Below are 12,154 nucleotides of genomic sequence, written 5' to 3'. Positions count from 1 at the left end.
CACTGGTTGGAGTCTTACTTGCACAGAGGAAGATGACTGTGATTATTCGAGGTCAGTCATCTCAACTACAGGACGTCCCCTCTGGAGCTCCTTACGGTAGTATCCGAAGCCCAATCATCTTCAGCTGCTTCAAATGACCTTCTCTCCAGCATAAGGTCAGAAGGGGAATGTTCACTGTTGATTGCACAATGTTTAGCACCATTCAGGACTCCTCAGATACTGAGGAGTCCATGTACAAATGCAGCAACACCTGCAATTATCCAGACTTGGGCTAAAATGAGGCAAGTAACACTCACAGCACACAACTGGCCATCTCCAACAACAGACAGACAATCTATCCAACACCTCTTAGCATTCGATGGGTTACTATCACTGAATCCTCCACTAAAAACATCCTGGGGGATATTATTGATCAGAAACTCAACTGGGCTTGCCATATAAATACAGTGACTAGGAATCCTGCACTGTGTAACTCACCTCCTGACTCCCTAGCGTTTGTCCACTATCTACAGGACACAAGTCAGTAGTGTGGTGGAATACTCCCCACTTACCTCAGTGAGTGCAGCTCCAACAACATCAAGAACTTTAACACCTTCCAGGACAAAAAACAGCCCAATTAATTGGCACCAGATCCACAAAACATTCACTCCCTCCATCACCTACACTCAGTAACAACAGTGTGCATAAATTATAAGAAATTCAGAGATCCTTAGAAGCATCTTCAAAACATATGATCACTTCCATCTAGGAGGACAAGGGCAGCAGATATATGGGAACACCACCATCTAAAAAGTTTCCCTTCAAGACAATTACTATCCTGACTTGGAAATATATCGCTTTTCCTTTACTGCTACTAGGTCAAAAACCTGGAATTCCCTCCCTAGCAACATGGAGGGTGCATCTACAGCATTTTAAGAAGGCAGCTCACCACCACCTTAGAAGCCAAGTGAAATGAGCAATAAATACTGACCCAACCACTGATGCCTATGAATAAAACAAAACATTGATTTTATAAATATAAACTTCCTTTGCAATTGTGCAATAAATCTAGATTCTGTAAAATAGGTTGAAACATTTGTACCCGCAGTGGGTCTTGGAACTAATCAGTAAATGTTTGATAGGCTGAGTTGAATTAACTTGGGTCTTACAATTATGTTAAAGTGAACATCAAAATCTTACACAAATACAATAATTGCTGGAAAAGCTCAGCAGGTCCAGGAAGCATCTGTGGAGAGAAATCAGAATTAACGGGCTGTTCTGAGGAAGGGTCACCGGACCCAAAATGTTAACTCCGATTTCTCACCATAGATGCTGCCAGACCTGCTGAGCTTTGCCAGGATTTCCAGCATCTGCAGTTCTTTTGGATTTTATCAAAAATCTTGCACTTTATTCTGGGAGTCTGTAGCTTCTAGAAGTATAAAACAAACCTCTAACTTCACTTGAAGTGTTATCTTCTCTTATTTTCATTAGATATTAAATATTAGATTATAACATATAAAAGTACCTGTAGAAGAGTGACTGGGACCGAAAAGTGTCATAGAGAAGAAACGTGGAGGCTGTTAGAAATGCAAGTAACCAACTACACTGTAATATAGAGCGGCGCTCCTAAAAAAAAGAAAGATGCAGAGTAGTCACTTTCAGTTTGAATTTGCAGAGTTCAAAAAGATCATGCATTCTTCTTATCATAGCAAATTTCAACCCACAAGAGGACAGTAATGTTTGTCAGATTCTGTGCCAGCAAGAGGATTTACCACCTGGAGTCCATGGCATGGGCCATTTCTGTTGAAATTACCAACCTGTCAGATTTTATCTGACAGCACATTTATGAACTGAGTCCTACAACAGCCTTGAAATAAATGCATATGTGAATACTGGCTAATTATGCAAGGTATATGTTGGAGATTCCCAGTAAGGAGGCATGGCTTCAGGAGCAGAGGGACGAAAACTGGCAAAATGTTTTTAAATAAAAGAAACCTACCTGAAGGAAGACCTGATTTATAATTATCTTGTTTGCATAAAGGAAAGTTATGCACAGTCCAACACCGACTGCAATACCTAACAGAACAAAAGATATTTGTGATTGACTGGAGTGGAATTTTATAAATATAAAATAAAACAAAAACAAAGTTCACTTAAGTGGGGAAGGGGAAACATTTACCTAAACTGTGACATCAACCTAGACATGCCAAAAGGGAGGCAACTGGATACTCAGGCATCTCAGTTGTTCCTAGTTACTAGGTTTGTGCATTATATTAGATAAGACACCCAGCCACATAGATGTAATATAAACAGTGTTATTCCAAAGGTGAATTTCTTTGCTGTCCTAGAGGGTCGGTGTGAACTTGTTGGGCCAAAGGGCCCGTTTCCACACTGTAGGGATTCTATTAGATTCTACATGAGCAGGCTGGATAGTGTAGATAGACAGAAGCTGTTCCTAATCGTTTAAAAGAAAAGAGAACAAGAGAGCATAGGTTTAAACTGATGTACAAATGAAGCGTGGCGATAGGGTGTATAATGTACTGGCTGGAAATATTATGGAGACAGGCTCAACTGAGGAATTCTGAAGGGCAATGGGTGATTATTTTGAAGGAAATAATATTTAGGGATGGGGATTGGCACTAGGTAACAGAACTTCTGCAGACACAATGAATCGAATGGCCTCCTTATGCACTGTGACAATTCTGCAATACTGTGAACAGCAGGTGGGATCATTACATTGTCCAGATGCAATAATGGGCATTGTCCAAATGTTTTTTCAATATTATAAAAATTTCAATTCCAAACATATATTTTAGGGAGCTGTTCAAGTCTCAAACTCAAAATTCTTCACTACAGCATGGTTTCCAGCAACATTTATATATGCTTAGGGCATTTACATTATTCTATTAATTGACATGGCACGAGAGTGGATAAATGGAAATTATTAAATAAAGACTACATTTAACAAGGCAATCTGTAACTTCCAGTTTTGATCACAAACCATAGCTCATTATGATCTGTTGATTGATCCAATGCAAACACTTCTTACAGCCAGAACTCTCAGGGTCCAGGTTAAATTATTAATTAACGCATCCTTCTGTCACCTCCCTCTGCACTGCAATATTTCCTGACTCCATCTTCGAAGTTTAATGGTTTCCCTTCTGACTTTGGAAGAAGGCACTGCTTTACAGTTTCCCACCTCCCTACACCTGCATGATATTGACCAATCAATTTATTTCATCATAAACTCTCCACATTCCACCACTGGGTGGCCCTCAACCTTTTATTTCTCAGCTTATGGAAAGGTTGTTTTGTGTAGAAAACAGAAGTACACACTACATCCAGATGGCTTTAAAATTAAATGGCTGAAGATCTCACAAATGAAACCATAACAGAACTCCCATGGCCATTGCTGGGAATGGAATATATAAAAGACATACATTATATAGTTAGTCCTAATTTTAGGTTTAATTTTTAAATTTACTCCCAAAGTAGTTCTTCTTATCCCTCCCTGAACTGCAGCCCCAGACTTTTGTTCGATCCCAATCAGTGGGGCGGCAAGATTCTGAAATTCTGCAAGCTTTTTTCTTGACTCTGGCAGGAAAGTTAGTTCAAATTTAAGCCTGTGAAACTTATTGATTTACATCATTGTCACTAAACTTATTAAAGCCACAAATTCCCATGTACAATCTTTTGTTGAAGTTCAACAAAAAAAAAATCAGTGTGTTATTGAAGCACAGTTAAGTAAGATTACAAACAACAAACATTTGGTTTGAATAATGTTGAAAAAGACACTTTGATGAAGCTTTTTACCTTGCACTCATTGGGATAATTTACAAGACAATTCAACCAACATTTATGTTGCTATGAGAGAAAAGGGTGCTAATAGTTGGCAAGTGGACATTGACTGGTTAAGGCATTGCCACGTAGAATTCAATACACTAATTAATGATTGATACAAACTGACAGGTTTTATTTAGATTTTAAATTTGATTGGTTCTGAGAAATGAACCAATGGATTGCTGTCACATATTTTGTTGATTTGAAACAGAGACAATGGATGTACATGCTCTTTCTGGTTTGCAAACAACAGGACCAGTTATCAAGAATGGCAAGCACTTTGTTGATACCACCATGCTTGTTAAGGATAGCTATTCTAAGTTGGCCTTGAGGCTTTGCAACACCGCCAAATATTCACATTGCAAATCATTTAGAATCGTGCAATACGCTAGATTGGCTAGGTACACATTCAAGGATTCACTGCCTTCAGGAGACGCTGGGCTTATGGTAGGATAGCTGTGGGTAGAGGTCTTTGAACTCAGCAAATACCTCTTCCATTTGATGTGGGATGAAGGTACCAAAATTGAAACCATGCACAAGGACAAACGTCTTGCTTTCTTACCATACATAATAAATCTCATTGAACTGTGTGTTTAGTGGCATCAATAATTACATTTCCAAACAATGAAAGACTCCAAGGTGATCACACTTGGTCCTCAAAAGTGCCTCAGATTGGAAGGGCAACGTGTCTCAAAGGTTTCAGCAACAATGCTGCTACAATGCAGTAGCAATGAGTGATGCCAGGTATGTTGGCCAAACATTCCAAAAACTGGCAGATCAAACAATACTGCATCTCTTTGTACATTGTTGTGAACAGGTAAACTATATCCAACCAGTTACACGTACAAGACTCAAGTTAAATGGGATTCTATTACTGGACAACACTTTGCTGGAAAATCCTGTGTTCAAAGTACTACCAATTTAGGATGAGTCAGTTGGACTAGCAGTGTGATGCACTTACATGTATTTGAAGCTACATGCACTGTTCATTGCAAACAGAAAGAACATGTAGCCATACTGCTTGTTTCAATGCAACAAAATAGGTGATAGCCATTCGTTGGTTCAATTTTCAGAACATTATTCTGATCAGTCAACATGCTTAGAATTTAAACAAAACCCAACAATTAATGAACACAATCTAGGAGTAGAATTAGACAATTCAGTCCTGAGCCTACTCCACTATTTGATATGAGCATGGCTGATCTCATCTTAGCCTCAACTCCACTTTCCTGCCCACTCTCCGTAATCCTTCAACTCATTAAAAATCTGTCTGTCTATCTCCTCCTTAAAAATGTCCCAGGAACCATCACACTCGGAGTTGCTGAAATTCAAAGTAGAGAAGTAATTTCTGCTCATCTGTTTTAAATCTGCTATTCTTTATCCTAAAGCAATGAGCTTTCACTCTAGATTACTTCACAAAGGAAACATACTTCTTGTGTCTACTTTGTCAATCCCCTTTAGTAGCTTATAAATTTGAATTAGAGCTCCTTTCATTCTTCTAAACTCCAGAGAGTACAGGCCTAAACTCTCTCCATAAGCAACCCATCATCCTTGAAATCAATTTAGGGAACCTCATCCAAACTGTGTCCAATACAACTACATACATGAATTATAGGGACCAAAATTATACAATAATCCAGGTGCGATCTTCTTAATTACAGCAACACTTGCCTACTTTTGTACTCTATCCTTTAGCAATAAATTCTATTTGCCTTTAACAATACCTGCTGTAATTGCATACTAGTGCAACCATAAATAGGTGCATTCTAATGGTAATGCATCTACCTCTCATGCAGTATAAATATTGGTTTTCCTCTTGAATTGGTATTCTTGTGAATCATCCTGATGATTTCAACACAAAAAAAACTTTACCAAAATATGCCTTGTTTCAGTAACATTCAAGTTCACTGCCATGCTAAAATTCAGCTCCTTGAAATATTTTGATCGCGCAGAGAACAGAAATATGCAGATCAGAAAATTATTCTGTATGGGGAGAAACCAGCCAGGGGTTAGGCTTTTCATCCTTGACAACTGCTAGAAAGAAAAAGGTTTTGTCTGTTAATCTCTATCTAATGACTCTTGCGACAAATAGCCAGAGGTTCTGTCACAATTAATTCCTCACTCAAAAATGAATTACTGTAATTATTGACTTAGGGCAGAATCATGCCTGGATTTATACGCAACAGTCACTTGCAAAAATACCAGAAATGGCTGGCACCAAAAAAACTGATGGTAAAATGGGAGAAGAGTAAATAACAGATTAATTAAGAACTTGTCCCTTCTAATATGAACCTCAGTGGTTCCAGTGACACGAGTTGTTATTCCACATGTAAACAGGACCAATTTTTACATTTAATGATTTTAAGGAGTTCAATGTGTTACGCGTGACACAAAAGCCCAAATAGTTGTAACTGGCTTAAAGCAGAAAAGGGGTCCAACAGATAATAATTTGGAGATAAAAGAAGCATTTTTCAAATTAAAAAAAAGCAAAGCAATTTAAACTATCCTTCTGGAGAATACTGAACTAGATAACTGCAGATCTTCAAAGCATATGTTTTACAAATATTTCTGGGCTTACTAGCCTCCCCTCCCCCCAGTTTCAGTTTGCTCCCCTCTCTTCCTGAAGACATCAGCTTGACCTAAGATACAGCTCGATCTAAATGCTTTCTGTACTATTGTATCATTGAAGTTTGGGGCTAAAGAATAAACATAGGAAGGCTATTTAACCGTGGATCGTCTAGAAAATTAGTTTGTATATATGAACAAGCATCAGTTCTAGTGATCTGTATGGGGAACCACATAATGTGGAAACTAGAATGGGAATCTCTTTTCAATCCACTCAACTTAATTTTACATATAAAAGATTCATTCATGGGATCTGGACAATGTAAATTGGGCCAGCAACAAATGTTCCTAGCCTCTCTTTAGTTGCCCTTGAGACGGTGGTGGTGAGCTGCTTTCTTGAATCACTGCACTCCATTTGGTGTGGGCACACACACAATGCTGTTAGGAATCACGTTCCAGGATTTTAACACAGCAACACTAGGATCAGCAATGTGTTTCCTAGTAAGGAGGGTGATTAGCTTGGAGGAGAAATTGCAAATGGCGTTCCCACATAAGTTGCCCTTGTCTTTCTAGATTGTATTGGTTGAATGTTTGAAAGGTGCTGTCTAAGGAACCTTGATGAATTGCCGCAATGCAACTTACAGGTGGTACACACTGCTGCTACTAAGCAGTATGATGGAGGACATAAATGTTTGTGGATATAGTGCCAGTCAAGCAGCCTGTTTTTCCAGAATGATGTTAAGCTTTGAGTGTTGTTGGAGTTGCAATCATCCATTTAAAGAAGGACCATTCCATCACACTCCTTATTTGTATCATGTGAATGGTAGAGGGGCTTTAGGGAGTCAAGAAGTAGAGTTACTTGCTGCTGTATTCCCACCTCTGATCAACTGTTGTAGCCATAGTATTTATATGGCTAGTCCAGTTCAGTTTCTGGTTAATGGTCATCTCTAGAGTATTGACAGTGGGAATTCACTGATGGTAATGCCACTGAATGTTAGCAGACAATGGTTAGATTCTCTCTTGTTGGAGAGGATCACTTGTTGGCACTTGTGTGGCATGAACATTGCATGCCAGTTGAGAATCCAAACCTGTGTAATCTCCTGACCATGTTGCATTTGCGCATGGACTACTTCAGTAGTCCTAAGTGGTGATGAACATTCTGCAAATGTCAACAAATGTCCCCACTTGACCTTATTATGGAGGGGAGATCATTGATCAAACAACTGAACTACTCTGTGGAACTTCTGCAGAGATGTACTGGAACCAAGGTGACTGACCTCCAACATTCCCATTAACTCTAGTTTTACTAGAACTCCTCCATGCCACACTTAGCCAAATGCAGCCTTGACATTAAGGGCAGTCACTCTCGCTGCACCTGGAATTTAGCTCTTTTATTCAGGATTGAACTAAGGGTGTAATGGGGTCAGGAACTCTGACTCTGGCAGAATCCAAACCACGCAGATTATTGCTAAACAAGTGCTGCATTATACCACTGTTGATGATACCATTCATCACTTGACTGACAGCATTCCACACTGAGCACTCTCAAGTCAGAGTATTACAACAGACTTTGAGAACATGTCTAACTTCTTTAAAAATCAAGAGCCCCAAAAATCTCTCAGAGGGTCAGTCACCTGGTCTTCAAACACAGGATACTAGAAAACAAGTTCTGAATCTGAGAGCTGAATAAAAAACTTCAGTGTGATCTGGAATTCATAAAAACACCCACAACTCAGCCAAAAGTCTAAAATGTGTCTCATACCTAGTGCATGCTGAAAAACCAGTTTGGCACAGATGATAAGAATATATGGAAGGCTCTTCTGAAGCCACAGAAAGATGGACCGAAGTTCTGAAATTGAGCTAGTGGATTCCCTGTCATCTAGTTCAGACCTTTGTCCAGCAGGACCTTCTGACCTTGGAGGAGAATGTGAGTGACTGTGAGAATGAGAAAAGTTTGAATGCTGGGTATCTATCCCAGATCTGCTGCGCTGGTCTTCAGGCGCTTCCATCTGAATTTTAACTTCTCCATCTTTGGAAGGACGTGGCATGCTCTCTGGAGTCCCAAATAAAGCAGGATGTAAATCCATGCTTTCTCCTACAGTTCCATTTAATGACGATGCGTGGTGATGGTTGATGCCTGTATGCATGGTGACAAATTCTTTCTGCATTTCAGATCCTCTTCCTGCTTGGCTGTTCAGGATCCCTGATCTATACAGTCCTCCAGAGCTCGGACCTGAATCTTTCCTACAACATTAAACATCAAAACAGTGCATTAGATCCAACATTAGAAATCACTTCATATTTTGTCACAGTAGAGGTATTTTGGATAAGTTGCCCATTTTAATATTAGAGTGGCTTATTTTGAATGCAGTCACAGTAGAACAAGAGATTACTTTGTGTCCATGTCACTTGGTTCTGGTTATAATGTTTCATAGTTATATTGTAAGCATTTTGTAAATTTACTATTTATATTTGTTGGGATCCTGCACCCCAGTAATAACTCCCACAAAATAATCTGGGACTGGCTTGGTAGATCCAAAATCATTACTATATTCAATGATTCCTCTTTGAAGGTGAAACATCAATATATTCTTCTAAAATACATCATTCTGGTATTGGTAATGTTGGCTCAGAAGGTAACTCACTCAACCGATTCAGGAAAAAAAGGCATTGCTATAGCACTTCTCATGATCACAAGAACTCTCAAGCTTTTTACAGGCTTTGAAATACAGTCATTATTGTCATGTAACAATTTTGTAAATAGCAAGCTTCCACAGGCAGTAATGTGATAAACGATCAGATAGGGCCAAAGGGTCTGTTTACCTGCTGTACACCTCTAATGACTCTAATATCTGTTTTGGTCATGACCTTCGCAGAGCCATTAATTCAGTCAAGGACCAATACCAATCCAAACTAGAGACCCAAACAGACATCCAGCGACTATAACAAGGACTAAATGACATCACAGATTCTAAAAAGATACCGTGCAAGATAGTAGACAATGACACATCCCTCCCAGATCATCTCAATGCCTTCAACGCTCGCTTTGAGCAGAATTTCGGCAGAGAGGTAACACCTATTCCGACAAGTCCTGACGAACCTATCCCAACAGTCAGTGGACCAGAGGTCAGATCAATTTTTCTTCATGCAACTCCAAGGAAAGCAATGGGACCAGATGGAGTACCAGGCCATGCACACAGAGCATGCACAGATCAACTGGCAGAGGTCTTCTAGAAATTGAGAAATTAGATTACTTTCAGTGTGGAAATAGGCCCTTCGGATCAACAAGTCCACACCGACCCTCCAAACAGCCACCCACCCAGACCCATTCCCCTACATTTACCCCTTTACCTAACACTATGGGCAATTAATTTAGCATGGTCAATTCACCTAACCTGCACATCTTTTGACTGGGAGGAAACCGGAGCACCTGGAGGAGACCCACACAGACACGGGGAGAATGTGCAAACTCCACATTCAGTGGACAGACAGTTGCCCAAGATGGGAAATCTAGAACATCTTCAACTTCTCCCTGCAGCAGGCCACTGTCCCTGCCTGTTTCAAGAGGGCCAACATCATCCCTGTGCCTAATAAAGCTCATGTAGCATATCTCAATGACAACCACCTAGTGGCCCTAACTTTGGTGGTCATGAAGTGCTTTGAAAGGCTGGTCATGGCGTTAGGCAAAAGTGAAGACTGCAGATGCTGGAAACCAGAGTTTAGATCAGAGTGGTGCTGGAAAAGTAGGTCAGGCAGCATCCGAGGAGCAGGAAAATTGACATTTTGGGCAAAAGCCCTTCATCACATTGATGCCCTGGGGTTGAAGTGTTCCGAGGCAGAAGTTGAGGTGTTCTTCCTCCAGGCGTCAGGTGGGGAGGGAGCGGCGGTGGAGGAGGCCCAGGACCTGCATGTCTTCGGCAGAGTGGAAGGGGGAGTTGAAATGTTGTGCCACGGGGCGGCGGGGTTGATTGGTGCAGGTGTCCCGGAGATGTTCCCTGAAGCACTCTGCAAGGAGGCATCCAGTCTCCCCAATGTAGAGAAGACCGCATCAGGAGCAACGGATACAATAAATGACATTGGTGGATGTGCAGGTGAAACTTTGATGAATGTGGAAAGCTCCTTTGGGGCCTTGGATGGAAGTGAGGGGGGAGGTGTGGGTGCAGGTTTTGCAATTCCCACTGTGACAGGGGAGGGTGCCAGGACTGTCTTAGCATTAATCAACTCCAGCATCCCCACTACTCTTGACCCATTCCAATTTGCCTATCGGACTAACAGATCCACATCAGATGCCATACCACTTGCCCTTCACTCCTCCCTAGAATATCTTGACACCAAGAACAGCTACGTAAGAATCCTACTTATTGACTACAGTTCAGCCTACAATACTTATTCCCTCGAAACCGATTACTAAACTTAGTGATCTCGGACTAAGCCCCACCCTCTGCAACTGGATCCTCAGTTTCCTGACCCACAGGCCACAATGAGTAAAGACTGGGGACAATATTTCATCGTCACTAACACTCAACACTGGAGTCCCCCAGGGGTGTGTATTCAGCCCCCTACTGTACTCACTGTATACCCATGACTAGTGCCATTTACAAGTTCGCTGATGACACCACCATAGTCAGTCAAATCTCAGATGGCGATGAAACAGACTACAGACTGGGGGGGGGGGGGGGGGGAGGCGCGAAACTTTGGGCAGGATGTTACTCATGGCCCCCCTACACATTAACAGCACAAAGGTGGAACAAGTGGAGAGCGTCAAGCTCCTGGGAGTGGTCATCAACAACAAGCTTTCTTGGACTCTTCATGTGGACGCTCTGGTTACAAAGGCCCAGGAATGTCTCTTCTTCCTCAGGCAGCTGAGAAAATTTGGCATGATGGCAAATGCCCTTGCCAACTTTTATAGGTGCGCCATTGAGAGCTTTCTGACTGGATGTATCACTACTGGTATGGCAACTGTACCATTCAAGATCAGAGACAATTATAGAGAGTGGTGAACTCAGCCCAGACAATCACAAAAGGCCAATCTCCCATCTATAGAATCCATCTACCAGGCCTGCTGTCAAGGAAAGGGCACCAGCATTCTCAAAGATCCATCCCACCCTAACAACCTCTACCATCAGGGAGGTAGAGAAGCCTGAACACATGCACCAGTTGGTTTTGAAACAGTTTCTACCCTACTGTTGTTAGAATACTAAATGGTCTCTCAAACTCTTAACATTTGCCTGTACCTGTGTTTTTGTTTTTGCCACTGTTTACCTATTATTTACTTATCTATGCTACTTAACTATGTGATCTGCCTGTATTGCTTGCAAGACAAAGCTTTTCACTGTGCCTCAATACACATGACAATAAAGTCAAATCAATTGAAAGATAAACATTTATCGGTATACTGGGGGTAACTATACCACCCTACCCATCAAAATACTGTAATGTGCTGTTGCTGCAATAAAGGCAATAAGCAAAAACTATTTAAAAAGAAAGAACTGCATATGCTGTAAATCCAAAACAAATACAGAAATTGCTGGAAAGACTCTCCAGGTATGGCAGCATCTGTGGACAGAAAGCAGAGTTAACGTTTTGGGTTCAGTGACCCTTCTTCAGAAGAGATTTTACCTAGGAAAGGGTTGGTATATTGCTGAAGATGGTTTGGGGACAGGGACGGGAGCAAACAATAGGTGGAGCTGGAGCCCAGACAGACAGGGAGAGAGAGAGAGAGAGAGAGAGAGAGAGTGTGAGAGAGAGAGAGAGTGTGAGAGAGAGAGAG

General features: G+C 41.1%; 1 protein-coding gene across 1 annotated transcript in view; it reads right to left on the bottom strand.

The window, feature by feature from the left end:
• rnft1 (ring finger protein, transmembrane 1) overlaps positions 1 to 12,154 on the bottom strand; it is a 44,421-nt gene that overhangs the window by 29,703 nt on the left and 2,564 nt on the right. Inside the window, exons 2-4 of the mRNA XM_043718121.1 lie at positions 8,147 to 8,628; positions 1,979 to 2,055; positions 1,505 to 1,605 (exon numbers count right to left, since the gene is read on the bottom strand). Of these exons, the coding sequence (XP_043574056.1) occupies positions 1,505 to 1,605; positions 1,979 to 2,055; positions 8,147 to 8,628 (660 nt within the window). The remainder of the gene's footprint in view (positions 1 to 1,504; positions 1,606 to 1,978; positions 2,056 to 8,146; positions 8,629 to 12,154) is intronic.

This window comes from Chiloscyllium plagiosum, chromosome 28, assembly GCF_004010195.1.
Source record: "Chiloscyllium plagiosum isolate BGI_BamShark_2017 chromosome 28, ASM401019v2, whole genome shotgun sequence".
Taxonomy (NCBI): Eukaryota; Metazoa; Chordata; class Chondrichthyes; order Orectolobiformes; family Hemiscylliidae; genus Chiloscyllium; species Chiloscyllium plagiosum.
Note: the sequence above shows the minus strand (reverse complement) of the source record. Positions and strands in the feature narration are given on the sequence as shown.